We start from the raw sequence: 24044 nt of genomic DNA on the forward strand, positions 1-24044 counted from the left end.
CCTTTTGGCAGCTGTGGCCAGGTGTGCAGACAGTCCTGCCAGCATTAACGCTGCAGCTTAAACGTTTCAGCATATGTCCATCACATCTGTAGAGAGGTCGTGACATAATTGACCAAAGGTAAATTTTAAAAAAAGAAAAAAAACAAAAAAAAATATATACATATATATGTATATACATACAGATGGATTATGTCTTCTGCAAAATAAATCAAAATAATATTAATAAAAAAAAATTGACCGAAGGACCTGCTTTTGGGCATTTGCACTGTTCCCGTTTTTCTCAGTTATAGATAATGCAGTCATGACTGTCACCTATAGCCAAGCTTTTGCTTCTTTTGAACTACGTTTTAGGGCAGGTTTCCACAACAGTGGTTACCAGGCAGAGAGTAGGGGTATTTTTGTGTGTGTGACTCTTTCCACATACTGCCAGTTTGCTCCCCAAAGAAAAATTTCTGTAATGCCTAAGGGGAGAGCTCTGGGCCACACTGCGTGAGTTCAAATCCTGGCTCTACTGCCCACGGGCTCTGTGACCCTGGACTAGCTGCTTTCCTCTGTGGGCCTCTTTTTCCTCCTGAATAAAGTGGGGGTCATGATAGGACCAAGCTTATTATGTTCCTGTGAGAGTTAAATGGGTTAGTAGCAGTAAAGAGCTTAGAACGGCACCTGCCACGTGAACAAGTATTGGATCAATGTTAATTCTTCTTCTTTAGTGAGCAAGGCCTCTTTCCCTTTGTGTAGAAAGGCTCCCAAGGACAGGGCTCTAGAAGGAAGGGGGCACATGTATAGCACGCGTGCCACCAACCTCCGGTGAGCCCCATGACAGGCATCACTAATCAGTCACTGAACTCTTCTCCACATAGTACCTGCTGGTCAACCTGAGTTGACAGAGGGAGCGAACGCCCACCACACCCGCTTTAGTGACCTCCTGGACCTGTGGAATTTGAGTATTACTGGGAATCCACGTCCAGTCCTGTCAGTTCTGGCCTGTGTCTCCTTGGGGCTTTTTCACGGGAGCCTTTGCTGAGCTTCCTATTCTCCGCTGCCTGGGAAGGTCATGAGTGTCAGCCGTCCTGCCTCTGAGCAGGAAGGTAAATCCGGGAAGCAGGGCAAGGAGGGCAGGAGTTGCCCTCGGTCCTTTTACAGGCCCGGCCACAGGTCTGCTTCCTCCAGGTCGAAAAGGCAGGAATTCCATCCAGATTGATTTCTGGCACTTGGTCAAAGAGGGCTTTGTGACTTCCTATGAGGGATCAGAGGGATCCCACAGAGAACTGTGAAATGAGGGGCTCTCCCCACGAGGCAGGGGGCCCATCACAGTCCAGGACTTCTGGGGGGGCCCTCAGCGGGAGGTGCAGCTGGTGGCAGAGCCAGGCCCCCGAGAGCAGAGGCCCTCACAGAGGTGAGTCCAGCCAGGCCACTTCTGCACCTGTGGTCAACGGAACTCGAGGGAGGCCATGGGGCCCAGACTGCCAGTCCCCCAGGGAGGGCCACAGTCCAGCCTCCAGCGACTCCCAGCCACAGCTCACGGCCCTCGGTGGGTCATCGGGGACCCTGTAACTAATAACAAAGGAAGCTTCAGGGTTTGAAACTAACAAGTGGCAGAGGGCAGGACGGCCTGGGGAGGAGAGCTCACGCTCTCCTGGGTTTTCTTTACAGTAAACGGAGAGAACACTTACTAGGTACCTACTAGCTTCAGGAGCTGTGCTGGGGGCTCTGATGTGTGTGCTCTCTTGCAGTCTTCTCAAAGTCAGGCCCATCTTGAAGGAGGAGCTGAGAGGGCAAAGGGGCTTGTCCATAGCTAGAACCAGGCAGAGCTGGGATTTGAACCTGGGGTGGTGGGTCTCCGAGCCCAACCCCCTTATCCTGGTGGGAGGAGACGCCATCTCAGGCCTGGAGAGGTTGCGGGTGTGGGCAGCGTAGCCCTGTGTCTGAGCCCACAGAGGCCAGGAAGCCCCAGATGGGTGTTAAGCCCTTGCAGTAGTCTCCACTTTCCCCAACCAGAGCTCTCTTTGGAATAGACATGGGGCACTTTGGTCTGTTTCGTTGTTGTTGTTTTGATAAATTTATTTATTTATTTTTGGCTGCGTTGGGTCTTCGTTGCTGCGCGCGGGCTTTCTCTAGTTGCAGCGAGCGGGGGCTTCTCTTTGTTGCGGTACGCAGGCTCTGGGCACGTGGGCTTTGGTAGTTGTGGCACGTGGGCTCAGTAGTTGTGGCTCGCGGGCTCTGGAGCAGAGGCTCAGTAGTTGTGGCGCATGGGCTTAGCTGCTCCGCGGCATGTGGGATCTTCCCGGACTAGGGCTCGAACCCGTGTCCCCTGCACTGGCAGGCGGATTCTTAACCACTGCGCCACCAGGGAAGTCCTCTGGTCTGGTTTTTAAATAAACTTTTCAAGGGATAACATACATGTAGAAAAGTGCATAGATCAAAAGAGTGCTGCTGGATGAATTCTCACAAATTCTCACAGAATCAACCTGTGTAACCACGCAGATCAAGACACAGAGCATGACCACCTCCCTGGTGCCCCCCGCCGCCGCCCCAGGCCCTCCAGTCCCTGCCAACCCCACCACCGCCCCCCCCCCCCGCCCCCAGCACAGGAAACCACTCTCCTGCCTTCCAGCAGCATGGATTAGTCTCGCACGAACCTGAACTTCATGTAAATGGAATCGTACAGGCTGAACTCTTCTGTGCCTGGCTCCTTCGGCTCAAAATTATGTTTATAAGATTTATCTATGCAATATATAATATCCTGTGTAGCGGTAATTTATTCATTTGCTTTGCTCCATAGCATTCTGCTAAATGAATATAGACTATTAATTTGTTCATTCTGTTAATGGACAGATACTTCCAGGTTGGGGCTACTATGAATAGAACCATTATAAACATGTCTCCTGGTGAACGTATGTTTACAGCCTTCGGAGCACGGGCCGTAGGGCAAGCAGAGGGTCCCCTCTGGTGGATGCTGCCCAACAGTTTTCCAAAGTGGCCCAAACCAATTTATACACCTACCAGGGGTATACAAGAGTACTAAGGTGAGACATTTAAAATTGCATGTATTAAGATTTTCTTTTAATAGTGAAAAGGACAAAGAAAACTAAAAAAACTTCCCACTGTCCATAAACCTTTGTTAACACTTTTTAAGTTTAAAAATAAATGGAGCTAGAATGGAGACATAACAAAATGCACCCATTTATCTTTTGGGTCTGCTGAGTTTTGACTGTTGTCGTCACCTGAGTCACCACCATCCAGGTTCCCGTCACCCAGGACAGTTCCCTCCTGCCGCCTTTTCCAGCCAATCCCTCACTCCCCAGATATCCGCTGTTAGCATCTAAGACCAGTGAGTTATGCATGTACTCGGTAATTCTGAAAACTATAGAAGGGTGTAACATGCATAGTCTCTCCTCCCTCCACTCCATTTTCCCAAAGGCAGTCCTGTTAGTCTCATGGGGCCCTTCAGAAGGTTTTATGAAAATTCCTTTTAAAACACCACACAGGTTTTATTATCCACACTGGGTGTTCCTTGGTCCTTTACCCTTTAATTACGTATCGTGCTTGAGCTCATACACGAGCTCATACAGCACGTTCAGATCTACTTCATTTCTTTTTACGGTTTTGTAGTATTTCATTCAGACAAGCGTCAAGCCAGGTGGGACTTTAGATCTTTCGGTTTTTACTGTGGAGAAGCTGAGTTTCTGCGGGAAAGGACAGGCATTGCTGAGTGCCCGCCGTCCACCGGCCAGAGGCAGCGAGAGGCACCTTGTACCTAATCCTCACCCCTTTGGATCCCTCTAACCATCCCACTCAAAAGGTCAAGAACATGGAGCCCAGGGGCCCCAGGTGGAATGACCTGTCCGGGCCGCAGGGCAGGAAGCAGGGGAGCTGGGTTTGCACCACGTCCCTGGGACCCCAGGCCTTTCCCTGCCCCCTGCTGCCCCAGCACCGGGCTTGGAGACATTAGACACCCCAGTGCCCCCTGCATGACGGCCTTCCCTGGGCCTCAGGAGGGACGGGTGGCAGCCGACTCTCCAAACAGTCAGGAAAAGAAGGGCATCTGTGGGTTGTTTTTCTTTCCCAGACGAGGAGGGGGACCAGGGCTTCAGCGTGTCATCCCACGCACCCTTTGACGGGGCTGATGAGTCACCGCACCACACAAGGAAGTTTTCCACGTAAACGTTTTGCGGGTGAACTTGTTTCCAGCCCTTTAAGGCAAAAATTTTTTTGTTCCTTTCTCTTTTTTCAAATAAGTCCTTAAAACATAAATGGGGGCTCCCCTGGTGGCGCAGCGGTTGAGAGTCCGCCTGCCGATGCAGGGGACACGGGTTCGTGCCCCGGTCCGGGAGGATCCCACGTGCCGTGGAGCGGCTGGGCCCCTGAGCCATGGCCACTGAGCCTGCGCGTCCGGAGCCTGTGCTCTGCAATGGGAGAGGCCACAGCAGTGAGAGGCCCGCGTACCGCAAAACAAACAAACAAACAAAAAACAAATGGGAGGCAATCTCTTGACCAGGAAGACCTTCTGTTCTACAGGAATCTGCAGGTCCCTTCCGCAGCTGGGTGGTGGGCAGCAAGCCCCCCGAGCCGGGGATGCTGGGCAGCTTTCGGGGGGCCATGCAGGGGGCGGGGCCGGCCTCGGAGGGGAGGGTGGCCTGCCGTTCTGGGTTTGCCTCCAAGGCTCCTGCCCGCCTGTTGGCTCAGAGACAAGGCCAAACAGAGCCTCCGAAAAGAGCAGTGCCTGTCCCCACAGAGGGATTAGGTCCTCACCTCTCCCGGCCATCAGAAAATACCCAGTGGGCAGCCAACTCTCTGGATGGAAAGGGGTTTGGGAGAGAGGCTAATTGATCGGGAGACAAGGGCGCAAGTCCCATGGCCCTTGCCCCTCTGAGACCCCAAGGATGGTTTTGCAGAAGGCTCTGAAATGGACAGAGAGCTCGCCCCTGTCCAGGGTGCTAAAGCCACCCAGACGGAGCCTGCTGACCTTGGCGGCAGGAGGCCCCGGTGGTCTGTGTCCGGGTGGGAGCTGGAGAAACAGTGGGGACCAAGCAGATGCGTGGATAAGACCCTTTGGCAGAGTGGGCCGAATCTGCCCTCTGGGCTGGAACAGACGTCCGAGAGTGCGTGGACCCTGAAAAGCGCCCCCAGGAGACCAAGGGCCAGCTGAGCAATGGCCGAAGGTGGCAGGCTGGAGCAGACCATTGGCATCTGTTGGCTCTCGAAGCCTTTGCCAGCACCTGCGTTGAACTTTCCATCAGGGATGGTCTTTATTTCCTCAGAGGCCTCTCCGTCACGATGGACCCCGGGGGTTCCGAACTGTAGCTCAGTGGTTCTCAAAGTGGGATTCCCAGACCAGCAGCCTCAACGTAGCCTGGAAACTTACTAGGAATGCAGATCTTCTGTCTTATAAACTGGAAAGTGGGGGAGGAGAGTGTAGCAAGGTGTGTTTTCCATGCCCTCCAAGTGATTCTGATACACAGCACAGTCGGAGAGCCACTGCAGTAGCTTAAAGAAAGGGGAAAGATGGGACTTCCCTGGTGGTCCAGTGGTAAAGAATCCGCCTTCCAATGAGGGGGGACGTGGGTTCGATCCCTGGTCGGGAAACTAAGATCCCACATGCCGCGGGGCAACTAAGCCCACACACCTCAACTAGAGAGCCCGCGTGCCCTGGAGCCCGTGCGCCACAACTAGAGAGAGAAAACCCACACGGCACAACTAGGGAGAAGCTCGTGCGCCACAATGAAGAGCCCGCGCACCGCAGCGAAAGACCCCGCGTGCCGCAACTAAGACCCAACGTGGCCAAAAAAGAAATAAACAAACAAATAAAATTTTTAAAAAAAGAAGAAAGGGGAAAGAGCAGCAGATGTTTATTGAGTGCCGACTGTTTTCCAGCCACTTCATCTGCTGCCCTATTTTAGTCTATACAGAGTCCCTGGGAGGTAGGATTGCGTCCCCATTTTGCAGACCCGAAAACTGACTCTCAGAGTAAATAACTTTCCCCTGTATCTGAGCCAGAATTCAGACCCAGGCCTGAGCCTCCTCTGTGTCCCTTAGGCCCTGTTGCTGGGTCCCTCTCGGCTTGCGATCAAGCAGGAAGGGCTCTTGCATTGCTCTGCCAGCCTCTCCTCCACTTGTGCGGGCAACTCGGACTTGACCGCCGTGAATGCCTCCCAGGTCCCACCCCTGGACTCTGTCTTGACCATGCCCTGGGCCTATCTGAGGGGCCTTCCTCAGCAAGGAAGGAACAGCCCCTGGTGCATCCTGCTTCCCCACAAGACCCCCGCTCGTGAAGGCAGGAGTACGCCCCACGCTGATTCAAGCACACCCTCATTGCCTGCCTGGGCACGCCCCTTGACGATCCGCTGCGGAGGAATTAATTAGGGAACTGGACCCTTTTCCAGGGTGCTCGTAAATTAAGGCGGCTTGTGGCAGGAGCCACGGCTCCAGCCCAGAGGCGGCAGCCCGACAAGGACTAGAGGAAAGGGATGAACGGATCGGATGCCTTTGAAGTGCTGCGAGCAGTAGATAAAGTTGTTAGTCAAATAAACAGCGGAGGCCCCTGTTGAGATGCTACCGTCTGAAGCCAAGCCGGAGAACTCCTTATTTGGGGTAGAGGTTTCCCTTTATCGGACCCAAGGGCAACAGCCCTGTGCTGTCCTCTGCCCTTAAGCACAGCCAAACCCGCTGGGGCTGGCCTCCTCCACACGGCAGAGGAAAAGCAGCCTCTGGTACCTTATTTGCATTTTTTAATTTATTTGGTGAGTTGCTAGCCATCGGGGGTGTTTCCTCAGAAAACAGCCTTTCCTGCTATTGATTAGCAGGTGGCCCCCACTGTGCCCTTCAGGATGTGGTTCAGCTCTGCACGGGGTTCCCAGCACCACTAACGTCATTGGCAAAATCATTACAGGAAAATAATAGGATCTCCTTACACATTCTGTTAAAGGTGGGGTCTCACCCACACCTTGGGTCGAGTTTACAATTAAGGAGAATCAGGACACGTCTCGGGGTATGTGAGAGGCTGGCCGGGGGGGAGGGGTGGCTTTGATCTCGGGAACCGTGGAAGTACGTGTTGGACCAAGGGGGCCGCCTCAGGGCAGGCAGTGGCCCCTGGAGAAGAGCTCTTTGACGCAGAGTGTCTGGTCAGGGACCCGGCTGTCTGGTCAGGGATGCGCCCGGTCACTGATGTATGGCGGTCACGGCGCCCGATGGCTGCTGCCAGAAAGACCTCCCAGAGGATCTGCACAGAAGGCTGAGGTCAGGCGAGAGGACTCCTGTTGGCTTGATTTTTCATTTTCTAGACGTATATGCTACCTTTGCCCGGTGATATTTCAGGTGGCTTATAAAAACACACAGCATGGGAACATCTATACTGATTGACATGGGGCCACTTCCAGGTGTTAAGAGAGAAAAAGCAAGATGCAGAGATCCACGTATAATGTGATGCCCTTTTCGTAAAACAAAACAAAAGCTAAGGACCAAAGAATATCTCTCTATATATTTGCATTTGATTAACGTATGGCCGTGGAGGAATATCTGAATTGATATGTACGGGGGTGGACAGACTATCGGGCTCACTGCCTGGTTTTGTAAATAAGAGGTTTGGGGGGACCCAGCCCCACCCATTTGTGCTACAACAGCAGAGTGTGGCCAGAAAAGCCTGTAATATTTATTACCTGACCCTTTTACAGAAAATGTTTGCCAACCATATGGTTTGTTTTTAGCATGGATTCTGGGGTGGGGGAGATGCAGGGGAGGCAGAGGTGAGGTTAAAAAACAAGCCAACAGGGACTGCCCTGGTGGCGCAGTGGTTAAGAATCCACCTGCCAATGCAGGGGACACGGGTTCGAGCCCTGGTCCGGGAAGATCCCACATGCCGCGGAGCAACTAAGCCCGCGCACCACAGCTACTGAGCCTGCGCTCTAGATTCCGCGAGCCACAACTACTGAGCCCACGTGCCACAACTACGGGAGCCCACACGCCCAGAGCCTGTGCTCTGCAACAGGAGAAGCCACTGCAATGAGAAGCCCGCGCACCGCAACGAACAGTAGCCCCCGCTCGCCGCAACTAGAGAAAGCCCGCACGCAGCAACAAAGACCCAACGCAGCCAAAAATAAATTAAAAACAAAAAAGCCAACACGTGCGATATGGGCTAAATTTATGTACACTTTTATGGCAGGGGTATGCACGTGCACAGAAAGAGAATCTGTGGAGCGATGGTCACCCGCATACAGATGTGCAGGCGGTGAGCCCACACCTTGAGCTGTTGCGCACTTTATTACTCCCTTCCTGGACACCGTTCTGTACTATTCTGGTTTTCCAGTGAACACGTATCATTTCAAAAATGAAGTAATCCTGGGAATTTTATTTCTTTTAAATTAATGTATAATACACGGCTATGGCTTCCTGCAACAGTTTGAAACATTTCAGGTAGAGCTGAAGCTCTCTTCCTCAGCCCCCTCTTTGGTCCTCCCCTCCCCACCCATGTATGTGCAGCGTAGGCACGTAAATATATACATACACGTGTGTGTGTTTGCTTCTACACTTAACACGGTTCGTGGGGGTGGAATCCGTGGCAGGTCTGTTGGCTTGCCTTTGTTCCTTTTAACTGCTGTCTGGTGTGATGCTGCATGTGGCTGTAGTTTGTTCAGGCACTTCCCTATCGATGGGCACTTAGGGGTTTCTAGTCACCTTTATTTTTTCTCAGCAGTTAACTGTCTTTAATCGATGTCCTGCTGACTGAGTAGCTACCATTTATTGAGCATCTATAAGATTCAGCATGAAATATCACATTTAATCTTGTCAACAGCCGCAAGAGGCAGGCGCGACTATCATCCCCATTTTACAGATGAGGAAACTAAGGTTCAGACAGGTGATATGATTTGCCTGAGGCTGCACAGCTTATTAGCAGCAGAGGTCCGCATGCAGAGGTGCGCCACTCTGCACACACCTGAGGGCCACAGCAGGGTCGTGACTGAGCCTCTGAGCACCCCAGGAGTTGACGAGGGTGGAGGCATGTGAGCAAAGGCAGTGAGGGTGTAGCGCCAGGTGTGCTGAGCACGACTGGGGAGCCCCCAGCCTCCCTAGAGGGCTGTGACCAGGCCGGAAGGTGCGTGCAGCCCCGCCCTGGGCACTGCCCATTCCCCAGCCCCTGGGGTTAGGCCATGTGGAGACAGGAGAGCATTTCCAGAAGCTGAGAGCAGGTCCAGGGCTGTACCTATGTATTGCAGCTCACGGTCTCTTCATTGACCATGACTCAGGACAATGAGGTGACCCTGAGGAGGGGTCCTGGTTCAGACAGCCGCTTTGACCCGGAGCAGGTTACTGTTGGGGTCTCGCGTCTGTATGGCGTGCAGGGGTCGCATCTGCCACCTTAGACTGGACACCGGGGCTGACCTCTAGCTGCAGGCTCAAGTCACCTGGAGATTTAAGCGTTCAGTTCTGCGGCGTTCAGTGCACTCACACTGTACAGCCACCTCCACCAGCCTTCTCTGGAACGTTTTCATCTTGCACAACTGAAACTCCGTCCCTGTTAAACACGGACTCCCCCTCCCCACTCCCCCAGCTCCTGGCAACCCGCGTTCTACGTTCCGTCTACTTTCTGTCTCTATGAATCGGATGACTCTAGGTATTGCCTCCTGTGAACGGAACCTACAGTGTCTGTCTTTTTGTGACTGGCTTTTATTTCACTTGCATGATGTGCTCAAGGTTCACCCATGTTGTGGCAGGTGTCAGAATCCCCTTCCTTTTCATGGCTGAATAATCCTTTGTATCCATAGCCCACATTTGTTTATCCGTTCACCTGTCGGTGGACACTTGAGTTGCCTCCACCTTTTGGCAATTGTGAATAATGTTGTTGTGCCCATTGGTGTTCAGATGTACTTTAAAATATACCAGTGGCCAAAGAGCCAGATGCCTCGGCTCCGCCCTGCCCACAGCAGCCGCGAGTGGGATTGGCCTGGGGTTGGACTCTGTTATTGGAATGTTGTTAAGCCTCCCAAATAGTTCTTATGCGTAGCCAGGATTGAGAACCCTGGGACAGTTGTTCTGGGATGAGTTTAGTGCAGTGCCCGGCTGTAGGAAACCCTGGGCTGTCAGCTGGCGTAATGGGGGTTGCCAACCATGGGCAGATGTGTAAACCTCATGAAAGGAAAGAGAGGGCTTCCCTGGTGGCGCAGTGGTTGAGAGTCCACCTGCCGATTCAGGGGACGCGGGTTCGTGCCCCGGTCCGGGAAGATCCCACATGCCGCAGAGGGGCTCGGCCCGTGAGCCATGGCTGCTGAGCCTGCGCGTCTGGAGCCTGTGCTCCGCAACGGGAGAGGCCACAGCAGTGAGAGGCCCGCGTACCGCAAAAAAAAAAAAAAAAAAAAGAAAGAGAAATGCTGGAGAGGGTGTGGAGAAAAGGGAACCTTCCTACACTCTTGGTGGAAACGTAAATTGGTACAGCCAGTATGGAGAACAGTAGGAGGGTTCCTCAAAAAACTAAAAATAGAACCAACAATGATCCAGCGATCCCACTCCAGGGCATATATCCAGAAAAGACGAAAACTCTAATTAGAAAAAATACATGCGCCCCAATGTTCACAGCAGCACTGTTTCCAATAGCCGAGACAAGGAAGCAACCTCAACGTCCATTGACAGAGGAATGGATAAAGAAGGTGTGATACATATATACAATGGAATATCACTCAGCCATAAAAACAAATGAAATAATGTCACTTGCAGCAACATAGATGGACCTAGAGATCATCATAGTAAGTGAAGTAAGTCAGACAAGGAAAGACAGATATCATACGATATTACTTATATGTGGAATCTTAAAAAAAAAAGATACAAATAAACTTATTTACAAAACAAACAGACTCACAGACATGGTTACCACAGGGAAAGGGGTGGGGAGGATAAATTGGGAATTTGGGATTAACATATACACACTACTATATAAAAAATAAATAAACAAGGACCTACTGTATAGCACAGGGAACTATATTCAATATCTTGTAATAACCTATAATGGAAAAGAATCTGGAAATATATATATATCATATATATATAACTGAATCACTTTGCTATACACCTGAAACATTCTAAATCAACTATACTTCAATTAAAAAAAAAAATAAAAGGAAAGCGGGCTGTGTTTACTCTGAGCCAGAGCCCACCTCATGACTCTTTGCCGAGGACCCTAAGCCAGCCCTGTGCTGACGTCCTCCCGAATCCTCCTTGGAATTCCCTCTGCAGCTTCTCTGGGTGTCCAGGCGGCTCCTCATGGCATTAGTGATGGTGCAGGCGCCCAGGTGTGCAGGCAGCACAGGACCAGGGGCTTCTGCGCTCGGGTGATGGGCTGGAGGCAGGCGTCAAGCGTGGACGCCAGCTTTTCCAACCCTGAGGGAACAAGAGGAGACAGGAGGTCAGGTCTTCCCCAGCAAGAGAAAACCTAACCAATTCCAAGCCGAGGGTAAGCTGGGAGAAGCCACTGAGAGCAGGGGCCCCGGCTGCCACCTCCATAAAATAAAAGTATGGGAAGGGTCAGCTCTAAGGGCTGAAGCGGACCAGCAGGGTGACCAGGAGCCAGGCTCCCTGGGGTCTGCCTTGCTTTGCTGCTCACCAGCTGTGTGGGTTTCCCATAACAAAGTACCACAAACTGGGTGGCTGAAAACAACAGAAATGTAACCGCTCACAGTTCTGGGGCCAGAGGTCCAAAATCAAGGTGTTGGCAGGGCCATGCTCCCTCCAGAGACTCTAAGGGAGGTTCCCTCCCGGCCTCTTGCAGCTTCTGGTGGTTGCTACACTCCTTGGCGTCCCTTGGCTGGTAGAGGCGTTGCTTCAGTCTCTGCCTCCACCTTCACCTAGCTTCTCTCCCTGTGTATGTGTGTGTCTTCCCCTGGTCTTTTTATAAGGGCCCACCCTAATCCAGCATGACCTCACCTTCACTTGATGGCCTCTGTAAAGAACTATTTCCAAATAAGGTCACATCCACAGATACCCGCGGTTATAGGACTTGGACATACCATTTTGGGGAACATAGCTCACAACACCAGCTGTGTGACCGCAGGCAAGGTATCACTCCCTCACTGCCCCCTTCTCTGTATCATGGGTGCAGAGCAAGCATGCCTCCTAGGGAGGAACAGACGAGGCACCTGGGGTTGGGTTCAAGACCATGTCTCTTATCTGGAAACTGCTGGAAAGTGCAGACTCCCAGGCCCCATCCAGCTCTACCGAGTTAGAATCTGCCTTTTAACAAGCTCCCCCTGCAGGTAGTTCATGTGTTTGCCGTGGGCTGGGAGGGTTAAAGGATTCGGTGTAGTAGCTGACAACAGTGGAAGCCCTTCCTACATGTTGGCCGTTATTTCTTTCTTTCTTTCTTTCAAGAACAGGTGTCATTTTTTAAATTTTATTTATTTTTGGCTGTGTTGGGTCTTTGTTGCTGCACGCGGGCTTTCTCTAGTTGTGGCGAGCGGGGGCTGCTCTTTGTTGCAGGGCTTCTCTTTGGTGCGCGGGCTTCTCACTGCGGTGGCTTCTCTTGTGGAGCACGGGCTGTAGGCGCACAGGCTCAGTAGTTGTGGCTCGCGGGCTCAGTAGCTGTGGCTCGCGGGCTCTAGAGCGCAGGCTCAGGAGTTGTGGTGCAGAGGCTTAGTTGCTCCACGGCATGTGGGATCTTCCCAGACCAGGGCTCGAACCCGTGTCGCCTGCATTGGCAGGCGGATTCTTAACCACTGTGCCACCCGGGAAGCCCAACCATTATTTCTGATTCTTATTCTCCTCCCTTTGACAAATACTGAGAGCACCTTCCATGTGCCCTCAGCGGTTCCAGCCACCACACAGAACAGTAAAGAAACAGACAAGGCATTATCCCTGTCCCCAAGGAGCCAGAGCTCAGTGAGGAAAACAGCCACCTAAAATTTTCTCAGTGCAGTCAGTCAGATCCGTGGGATGATTGGATTTTGCCAAGGTTGCAGCAGGCCCCAAGAGCCAGGTAGGATGTGGTACCCAGCTGCAAGCCTGGCACCAAGACCAGTACATCTCCTCACCAGCCAGATGCATGGTTGCCCAGGCAACCAGGCGATGCTCCAGAGACGATGAGCGGGACACTGTGCCCGAGTTTCTGCTGTTTCCTTGGAAGCAGTAATGACTGCAGGAAGACCGTCTCCAGTGGGCACTTAGGGGGCAGAGTGCCATGCTCTTCCCCCTTTTTCAAACAAATTGCCCATCTCCCCGGGACCCGGCTTTCCAGGCAGATGTCATCCAGACGCCCAGCTGCAGCCAGTCTGGAACTGCCCCTGGGCTCAGCCCTCCAATTTAAAGGGCTTTTTGTTCGTTTCAGCAGGAGGCAGCAGCATGGATCAAGGCAGAGAAAGCACTCAGGTGTGCCTCTCAGAGTGGCACGGTGGTCGGGGACTCAGGATCCGGCTCTACCTGGGTCCCAACTCCAGCTCTGGCTCTTACTAGCTCCTTGACTTAACCTCTCTCAGCCTCAGACTTCTTATCTGTAAAATGAAGCTAATTATACTGCTCCCACTGTTGGGTCATTGTGAGAATTTTTGTAAGTGTGCCCCCAGAAGCACACTGGGTTGGCAGAGGTGGTGAGTTACCTGGCACACTCCTCCATAGCCCCAAGTGAGTCTTGAAGGAATGAGGAGGTCAGAGGCCCCCCTGTCTAGGAATCAGGGAAGCCAAAGGAGTCAACCACTTGGTCATTCTCCCTGGGTGTGCAGAGGACATCTGGGGACAGCCCCTGCAGGCCTTGGAGGGAAAGTTGGAGATGGGCAGCGTGCCGCTCACATACTGGCCCCAGCAAATAGGCGTTGCCTGAGTGATGGGAGAGGCAACGAGCACGTCACTGGTCCTCTGGGGCATGCTAAGACTTTAGGACAGCCTGCCCAATAGAACTTTCTGCAGTGATGAAAATGTTCTCTATTTGCACTGTCCAGTGTGGCAGCCTCTAGCCACGTGTGGCTGTCCAGCCGCTGGAATGCGGCTAGTGGGACTGAGGCGCTGAATTTTCAGTCGTATTTCATTTTAATTAGGTTCAGTGTAAGTAGCCACACGGGACTGCTGGCTCTCGTGCCGGGCAGCACAGCTTTGGGACACCCCCTGGAAAGAAGTTGTCACAGCCAGCCCAGCTCCCGCCGGGCTCCTTTTTCTCATTGGCTCCAGGAGCGCCCTCTCCTTTAATGACGGGTGGGGGGAGCATGCGTGCTTGCGTGAGCCCGAGCTTCGGCGGCTGCAGCAAGCGGCAGAGCAACCGCCCCGTCAGCGGGAGGCGTGGTGCCCGCACATTCTGAGTCACACACATTCTCTCTCCTAGAGAGGGGCGCCTGCCCGGGGACGGCTTGTCTCTCGTGGAGGAGCCGACGGGCTCCACTTTCCCAGGCCGGGGAACCCGGGCGTCTGTGGTTGTCTCTGCGGCATAGCAGCATTTGCTGGAGAGATGGCGGATGTTGCCCAGGTAACGCCCCCTTCCTGATAAGCAGAGGGCGAAGACTGCAGTGGAGGAGCGGCTGGCTCTTCCTGCTGGCTCTGTTGTTTCGGGAGAGGGTGGGGCTTAGTCACAGATGCCGGGAGCCCTCCTGAGTCCTGCCTGCTCTGGATCACTCACCCACAGGACTTGGTGGGTGATAAGAATGAGCGCTGCTGTTTTGCGAGGAACAGGGCTATGTGTTTATACATATCATCTCATGGAATGGGCATGGCAAGCCTTTGATAGTGGTTGTTCTCATCCCACGTTGCAGACGAGGAAAGTAGGGTGTCAGTAATACGCTGTAAGTTCCACGAGCACTGGGATCTGTCTGCTTTGCTCATCACTGGTATCCTTAGGACTTAACTCAGTACTTGCCACAGCATACTAGACGGTTCCCAGTAACTGTTATTGGATGATTAGATAAATGGATGGATGGATGAGTGGATGGGTGGATGGACGGATGGATGGATGGATGGATAAGTGAATAGGTGGATGGGTAGATGAAATAGAGCTTAGATTTGAACTGAATTCTGCTGATTGCAAAACCTGCACTCTTAACCACGAAGCCATACTGCCTCTGACTTTTTTTTGATGTCCTCCACCTACCTGGGTTGGGATTTTTTTCTTTAACACCTTAATGAAGGTGTAATTTACATGGCATAAAATTCACGTATTGTAAGTGAATGATTCAATGATTTTAGTAGATTTATAGGGTTATGTGACCATCACAATGCAGTTTTAGAGTATTTCCATCATCTAAAAATGCCCTCATATCTGTTTGCAGCCTAATAATCCCTGTTGCCACCTCCCAACTCCAGGCAATAACCGTTCCACTTTCTGTCTCTCTAAATTTGCCTTTTCTAGACGTTTCCTATAAAAGGAATCCTCCAGAAAGTCTGTTGCATCTGGCTTCTTTCACTTAGCATATTGGTGAGATTCATCCGTATTGGTAGCACATACGAGTGTTTCCATCCTTTTTACTGCCAAGTACTATTCCATTGTCTGGATATACCATGTCTTGCTTATCCATTCACCAGCTAACGGACGTGTGGGTTGTTTCCACTTTGGAGCTGTTATGAATAATGCTGCTGTGGACATTCACGTGCATGTCTTTACGTAGAGTCTGTTTTTCTCTTGAGTAGATTTCTAGGAACAGAGTTGCTGGGTCATATGATAAATTTATGTTTAATGAGTTAAGAAACTGTCAACCTGTCTTCCAGTGGTGCTGTACTGATTTACATTCCCAGCAGCTATGCACAAGGATCCCATTTTCTCCTCATCCTTGTCAACACTTGGAGATACCTGTCTTTTGGTTCCAGCCAGCCTAGTGGGTGTGGAGCAGTATCTCTTTATGGTTTGAACCTGTGTTCCCCTGGTGGCCCCTGATCTTGAGCTGCGTTGTGCTGTTACTCCTTGGCTGGGTGGGGTTCGACCTTTCCAGCCATGGGTTAGCACACTTTTTCTTTAAAGGTCCAGACAGCAAATGTTTGGGGCTTTGTGGACTACATTTGATTCTGTTGCGTATTCTGTTCTTTGTTGTTGGTTTTTTCCCCTGAACAACCCTTAAAAAAAAAAAAGTGAGACCATTCTTGGCTTTCTTACACAAAAACAAGCAGGGAGACAGTTCCGAGGTTCCTGTCAAAGGAGTCCAGCAGCCCATCCACTCCAGACACGGCAAGAGGTCACCCGCCCCTTCTGGTGACATGGGCTCAGTGGAGGGACCATAGGGCAAAGCTGAGGGCCGGGCTTCTGGGTGTCAGGGTTCCAGAGGCATCCCCAACCCAGTCCCACCGTGATTCATCACCAGATGAGCTCAGCAGAGCTCCTGGGATGAAATGTGCTGATTTGTCACCCAAGGCAGAGTGACTAGGCCCCCACGGGCCTGGGCAGGCCTCCCTCTGTCCTGTGGCTGCCCTGTGCCAGGGCTCAGAGCCTCTTCCGGGGGCCAGCCACCTACCCACACGCCATGAGCACGGTGTCACAGCTGCACTGCCCCCCTGCTGCTCCCACCAGCTCTCAGAGCCTTGGAGACGTGTTCTAGCCCTCATCCCAGACCGTCAAGCGTCCTTGCAGCCTTCCTCTCGGTGTCTCTTGGTGAATCTGCGCCTCCTCTCCACCATCTGCGCTGGCCCTGACCCATGTAATGGAAAGAGGGAGACCTCTGGGGTCCACCAGAGCCGGTGTGTACTTGTGAATTGCCCCTTTCTAGCTGTGTGACCTTGGGCAAGTCATGTCACCTCCCGGCCCTGGTAGTCTTGTGTGTAAACAGGAAACTAGAGCCTGGGGCAGAAGCTGCAGACGCCCTACCTCTTGGCATGGCTCTGCCCTGAAGACTGTAAACACGGTGACTCTGCCCTGGGGGCACGTCTTTTCCTGGCTGTGGGAGCATTTTGGCCTGGGCGCAGGGCAGCCAGAAGTCCAGGAAGTTGGTGGGTAAACAGGGCCGCTTCCTTGCTCCTTGGGTGGGTCAACTCTAGGGCGTGATCCACACTGTCTCTCAGAGGCCCCCTCAGGACTCAGCCTTGTCCCCACAGTGGTGGCGTTGCCTGTTGCCCAGTCCTAACACTTGATGATGCTCTGGCGGTGACTGACTGCCTTCTTCTCCCAGTCTCACTCTCACCCCTGCACTGATGTGTCCTCCATTACCTCCCCAGTAAATAAACCATCTGCGCTCGGGTCCTTGTCTGCGGTTCTGCTCCCAGGGCCTATGGCAGGTCCCCAGCTCCTGGGGTTACTGTGAGGGTGGAGTGAGATGATGCCCCGAAGTGCTCTGCACAGTGCCTGGTGGGTCGTTGAAGTTAGCCCTTGTCAGCCCCTGGGAACCTCTGGTCTTGAGTGCAGCCTCTGTGACCACTGTCCTTGGGACGCGCCTTAAGCAGGGGCTCGTGGGAAAGCTGTTGACCTCCGCGGCCTGTCAGGGGGGCTGTGTCTGTGAGCCCGAGGCTGGGCACGCCTGTGAAGGGGCTCGCTGGGGCAGGCGGCGCCCGATGGGCCCTCTCACCTGGGCCTCACTGTCTCGGTGACATCGAGTGTGGGTCCTGAGGACTTAGGGGCCGAGCTCACGGCCGCCCACCCCCACGGGCGAAGTTTAACTGAGGGCCAGCTGGAACAGTGCTCACCAGAGGTTAGTGATGGCTATTTCTAGGTTGTGGGATTTTCGAGACCTTTTTTCGTTTATCGTCTTCTTTGTGCTTTTCAGTGTGGTTTACATTTCTTACAGTGAGCATGCCTCGTTTTCACAAAAAGAGTGAAGTCATTATTCTTTCAAAAGTAAACAGCTTGCCGCTGATTACGAGAGCGGGCGCTTAAAGAGCAGACCGTATTCCAGTCTAGACTCTACCGTGGGAATGCACGGCTGTGCGTCCTTGTGGTTTTCTTTGGGGCTGAATGTACGGTGAGTTTCTGTGACCATTTCATGGTCATTTAAAAATTAAGCAATTCTCTGGGCCCAGAGCAGAACCGCAGTGTCTAGGACTCAAAGGAGCGTTCATCTTCGGGGATGGGCCGGGTTCTTGCCTTGGGAAGTGTCTCTACCGCTTCAGACTTGGGGCACTTTGAATTTGTATAGACGTGGTCATGCTCCTGGCAACACCAGTCAGGTAACTGGGACGGAGGCTGGTTACGGTCCCAGGGGAGCCTCAAGAGGCTAGGTGCGCCTCATCATGAAAGTCACGGAGTTCACCAAATACTGCTTGTCACCATCGTCTCCATCAACGGTGTATTTATTATTCACTGAACACCCACCCCCAACAGGAGTTACCATGCGTTTCTTCCAGCCCTTATAGGATCTAAAATGATTGACAAGTAAATGTTTCTACTCTTTCCCATTCCCTACTTGACGAAAACTGTGCTGTCTTCACGTCAAAAGCTTGGAGATTGTACAGCCACTATGGAGAACAGTATGGAGGTTCCTTAAAAAAACTACAAATAGGGACTTCCCTGGTGGTCCAGTGGTTAAGACTCCACACTCCCAATGCAGGGGGCCCGGGTTCGATCCCTGGTCAGGGAACTAGATCCCACATGCCGCAACTAAAAGATCCCGCGTGCGGCAACGAAGGTCCCGTGTGCTGCAACTAAGACTCGGCGCAGCCAAATAAATAAATATATATTTAAAAAAAAAAAAAAAACTACAAATAGAATTACCATATGACCCAGCAATCCCACTACTGGGCATATACCCTGAGAAAACCATAATTCAAAAAGAGTCATGTACCAAAATGTTCATTGCAGCTCTATTTACAATAGCCCGGAGATGGAAACAACCTAAGTGTCCATCATCGGATGAATGGATAAAGAAGATGTGGCACATATATACAATGGAATATTACTCAACCATAAAAAGAAACGAAATTGAGCTATTTGTAATGAGGTGGATGGACCTAGAGTCTGTCATACAGAGTGAAGTAAGTCAGAAAGAGAAAGACAAATACCGTATGCTAACACATATATATGGAATTTAAGAAAAAAAAATGTCATGAAGAACGTAGGGGTAAGACAGGAATAAAGACACAGACCTACTAGAGAATGGACTTGAGAATATGGGGAGGGGGAAGGGTAAGCTGTGACAAAGCAAGAGAGCGGGATGGACATGTATACACTCCCAGACGTAAAATAGATAGCTAGTGGGAAGCAGCTGCATAGCACAAGGAGATCAGCTCGGTGCTTTGTGACCGCCTGGAGGGGTGGGATAGGGAGGGTGGGAGGGAGGGAGCAAGAGGGAAGAGATATGGGAACATATGTATATGTACAACTGAGTCACTTTGCTATAAAGCAGAAACTAACACACCATTGTAAAGCAATTATACTCCAATAAAGATGTTAAAAAAAAAAAAAAAGCTTGGAGAGAGGGAGGGAGGCAGTGGGGCCCGGCAGAGTGTGTGGAAGGAGAGAGAGAAGGAGGGAGAGGCAGACTGTGGAGATTGACATAAGAAAGATCTGGAATGACTATGGGGAATAAGCTTAGGTGTAGTTAACTAAGCGGGTGATGGTGGTGGCGCAGGGGTATGATTAGCAAATAAGAGGCCCCAGAACATCATGCAGTGTGGGAGAAACTTGGGAGAAAAAAACGGGTGCTGTCCGGGTCACTGAGGGTTGTCCATTTCATTCCTTTAAAGTTTTTCAGAAGAGGCAGGTTGAGTATCGCGAGTTCCCTTTGGGTTATGTGGTTGTGCTGTTGGGACTACGCTTTTGACTGTAACTCCTCACAGAGAGGGGACCACCTGGGTCCAGGATTTATAAGGGTTCCACATTGGAAGAGGCCACAGGGTATTTTCATGCATAATTTACAGAAGACGAGGCTGAGGCTCCGTAGGTGAAATACTTTATGGGAAGAACCAGGCCTGTCTGATCCTACAGTCGACCACCTGTTCCACCACCACGCCTCACTCAGCACAGAGAACTACCCAGTTGGATGCAGAATTTGTCCCCCAAATGCTTCATTTTAGGCCTTGGCTTCCAAGACCCTTTGTAATTCTTAACTCAGAAACTAAGTGGTCGGGGAGACACTGGTGGCCTACAAGCTTCTCTTTGAGCCTCGGGGCCAGTGGGGGACCCTCACCTCCTCCTGCCCTCATTCAGACTTTGGTTCAGAGATTGTGACATGTCACCCAGCTGGCTGCTGGCTCAGTGACATTAAAATTAGGTTTTCCCCAAGGAGCAGAGAGCACTTAATGAAGTTTATCCAGTTAGAGAGAGAGATGGCCAGGCAAGCCAGGCGGCAGTGGGGCAGGCCACTGCGGAGCCGGGGGAGCGCAGGCTGGGACCTCGGCCTCAGAGAGGGCTTCTGTTTCCATGATGTCAGAGGGCGGAGCCAGCCCGGCCTCATATGGACAGAGCCACGGCCACTGCCCCAGCCGCTCGCCAGCTTTGGATGCGGAGGTGAGAACGCGCCCATCTTACTCCCCAGGTGGAAGCTGAGGACCATTCTGGGCTCAGTCCCCACCTGGCTGGAGCTGAATTCCAGGCCCCAAGCCTGTCTGTCAGGTTTCCCAGCTGAGCACAGTCTCCAAGGGGACCTCTTAGGGTCAGGGTGAGCAGAAACAGTGCCTCCAATGCAAAGAAAGTGCCTTCGTGGACCCGGAATGCTTCCCCTCCGATTGCGTTTGAATACTTGGGGAACAAGTTTGGCAAAAGATATAACCTGAAGGATAAATAGCTTCATCTTTTTTTTTTTATGTCATTGGAAAAGGAGTGGAAATTACTAGCGTTCAGGAGGCCTGACTATCTGCAAATGCAGCCTTCGACTTGGGGCAAGACTGTCCCTTCTTCGGGGGTCGGATTCTGATGGGGCTGGGAGGGGTCCAGACGTGGGGCCTTTCACATCCAGTACATCTGATTCTTTGATCGTCTTGTATATTCCACCCCTGGCCTGTTAATAACACGTGTGGGTCTCTTTTTCTCTCCCAACCAGAAAAAGATTTACAAATACAAGAAAGTCCTGAGTAACCCAAGCCGTTGGGAAGTCGTCTTGAAGGAGATCCGAACTCTGGTGGACATGGCCCTGACGTCCCCCCTGCAGGATGACTCCATCAACCAAGCCCCACTGGAAATCGTCTCGAAACTGCTCTCAGAGGTAACGCTTCCCCGTGGCTTGATTTCGCACTGTGCCATCCCATTCCCCACCCACGCACCCCCCGCCACTTTGAAGTCGGCTTCCTTTACACCTGCTGAGTACCACCCGGTACCAAGCAGCAGAATCGAATTTGAGTCTGTGTTGTCTCCCTTTTGCGGGAGGAGGTGAGCGGTCCCCTAGCGACACAAGGGAGTTGAGGAGGAGGCTTGCCCCCCGGTGCTTCCAGCTGAGCCGTCTAGGGACGATGGTAGAGTGGTTGCCACCCTGCTGTGCCCTAAGACTGGATTCAAGGGAGGACATGGTGGGTGTTGCTCTTGGGCCCGAGCTGGGCTGGCGATGGTGGTGATGGCAGCTAGAATTCTCTAGTTCGTTCCTGAGCAGGAACACGTCCGTGAAGCCCCCAGACTGCCCTTCCTATACCCATGGCGTGGGCCCGCCTCCGTCTCCCCCCGCCCCGTCCCCCGCCAGCACTGGAGGTCCAGGCAGACATGGCTCTCCGCTCTAATCATCCCTCACAGCCCATAGCTGTCCTTCAACTCACACAGGATATTAAAAGTCGAGAGATTTCACAACAAAATAGGGATTTCCAGGTTCTCTTTAAAAACGGTCGGAAAATCCAGCAGCACTTTGCAGCTCGCTGCTTAGTGCCGCCCAGCTGAGCCGTCGGCTTTGCCAGGCAGCCCCACACTTTGAGTGTGTGCCGTGTGCCAGGCGCTGTTCTGCGCACTTGGATGAAGATGGTCCCCTGCCCTCCTAGAGCTTACGTTCTGGCAGGAAAGACAGTGGGACCTGAGGCTTTAATCCGTCAGTTAGGCTGCCCGATGGAGGGCGAGGGGTGCTCGGAAACATCTCTCTGTTTACTGTGCTCCAGTACTATTTTAAGCACTTGACAGATATTAATACTTCTCTCATTTATTTGCCTGCCTGGCCCTCTAGGGACACTGGGGTTGATGACTCCTGGTTTCAGCTATGCGTGGCCGGCAGAGCTATCTCTCTGTCCCTCTCCCCAGGGAGCGGCCCCTGCTTCTCTGGCTGCCCCGGTGCCCTTGATGACTTCTCCCAGCGCCCCCACCTCGGACTCCGGCACAAGTTCCCTGCTACCTAGAACCTCCGCTTTCTCTGCAGACCCAGGCTGGTCACTGCCCGTTGGTCCAGGAAACTGGCCCAGGCCTTCCATGTCTGCTGAATAGAGAGGGTCCCTCGCCCTGGGAGGAGGTGGGAGCGAGAGGTAGAAAGTGGGTGGCAAAGGAGCAGAGGACGTGTCTGCCCTCGGGTGGGAGACCAGCCTCGTCCCCCAGAAGAGTAAAGACCGTGGCTCTGAAATGAATCACGGTCAAGGTCTGGGATTTGAGGCCTGTGCCGTACACCCGGCCTCGAGTCCAGGCTTCCCACCTGAGCGGGAAGGGCTTGTCGGCAGGCCCGGGACTGGCTTCTCATCTGGAGAAGGGGAAGCAGCTCGCCCTCAGGAAGCACCTGCTACATGCTGGGCAGGCGCCGGGTGCCACGCACACAGCATCCCATCTGATCCTCACGCTCCCCGAGAGACAGCCCTTGCTGTCTCCATTTCACAGATGGGAAAGCTGAGGCCCAGAGATACCGAGTGACCTGCCGAGAAAGCAGTGGGGCCGGGAGTTTCACCTTAAGGCTGTCTAGCTCTTACTGCAGAGCTGCACCGCCCACCCCATCAACCCCACCAGTCTCAGCCGCCATCACACCGTCATTAAATCAGGCTTGTCGTCAGGACGATGGCGAAGGTGGCAGACGACACTGTGGCCGACCTCTGGTGGGATTTCTTGTCCGTCTCAGATACGTTTCATGTGACCACGTGCTCGTGGGCTTTGCATCACTTCTGAGGCTTTAGATAAGGATCTCAAAGTCAGCTGATCCCAAGCGCCAGGGTAGAGAGACAGAGGCATTTAAAGGAAAAATAAGGAGGGAGCTTGGATTTGCTGTGCACCAACTGTGAGTCAGGCAAGGGGTCCGTGCTATCCCCAATTTACTGCTAAGAGCGCTGTTTGCGAGGGACAGAGCTGGGGCCGCAGCCCAGGTGGCGTCCCCTCCAGGGAGGCTAGCGCCTCCCTGAGCGATGCTGATGTTTTCTGAACACGTCCTCTGTGACGATCACAGTAGCGGGCATTTACACCAGCCCTTTTACCTGTCTCCCAGCGACCCTGCAAGGTAAGTATTAAAACATACGGAAATGTAAACGGAGGCTCCAAGGGGTTAAGTCGCCTGCCCAGGGTCACTTGGGTGAGGGGTAGGCAGGACCCAGGCCCAGGTCTGCCCAATTGCAAAGCTCATGTGACATTACCTGAATCGGTAGAGACTTTTTCGTGAGTGAGGGACCCGGCCACCAAGGACGGCAGTTAAGAGCAGGTGTGCAGAGTGAGGAAGACCCGGTTCTCCTCTCAGGAGCTCCCTGGCCTTGCTCAGGGTACTGGATCTCTTAGTGCTGTTTTCATCTATGAGTTGGGGCTAAGATTAGCACCCGTTTCACAGAATTAGGGATTGGATGCTCTAATATGTATACAGTGCCTGGCACTGTGCCTGATGTATAGGGACCAATTGATAACAGGTCACATTTCTGTTATCGTGGGAGATGGCTGTGAACTTGACCTTCAGCACCCTCAGCTAGATGTCTAGAGGAGATGGGTGGAAAAACAAACTCTCCCTCTTTCTTGCCCTTTTTTGTGTATGGACTGGATTCCCTGTCTGTTCTCTTTACGTAAGCTGTTCTGAGGCCTCCTCCTAAGAGGCCCCAGGCATCACCAAAGCGACCAGAAGGTGGGCAGGATCCCAAGGGAGGGAAGGGGAGGACAGGCGTGTTAAAGCTGGCATCCCCACCCTCCCAGGCCTTTGTTGGGTTGAGTGTGTGGAGTGGCCGCTCGGTTCAGGATTCAAGTGTCCCCTCCAGGCCAGTGGCTGTTAGTGAGAGCTCTCCACCCCGGGTCAGAAATGGCCTTAGTGGAGAGAAGTTTCCCTGCAGAGTGCCATGTGCCGTCACCGGTGACTGGGACCAAAGAAACGGCACCT

At 52.6% G+C, this 24044-nt stretch overlaps 1 protein-coding gene across 3 annotated transcripts in view; it reads left to right on the top strand.

Moving 5' to 3' along the window:
• The window catches only part of CMIP (c-Maf inducing protein), a 237898-nt gene that overhangs the window by 164633 nt on the left and 49221 nt on the right, over window positions 1–24044 (top strand). For 2 of the 3 annotated variants that reach the window (XM_060288883.2, XM_030863243.3), the window contains exon 4: window positions 20850–21011. In XM_060288883.2, the coding sequence (XP_060144866.1) occupies window positions 20850–21011 (162 nt within the window). Of the gene's footprint in view, window positions 1–14271; window positions 14429–20849; window positions 21012–24044 lie in introns of those variants that run through there. The other variant, XM_060288884.1, reaches the window with a different exon arrangement.

This window comes from Globicephala melas, chromosome 19, assembly GCF_963455315.2.
Source record: "Globicephala melas chromosome 19, mGloMel1.2, whole genome shotgun sequence".
Taxonomy (NCBI): Eukaryota; Metazoa; Chordata; class Mammalia; order Artiodactyla; family Delphinidae; genus Globicephala; species Globicephala melas.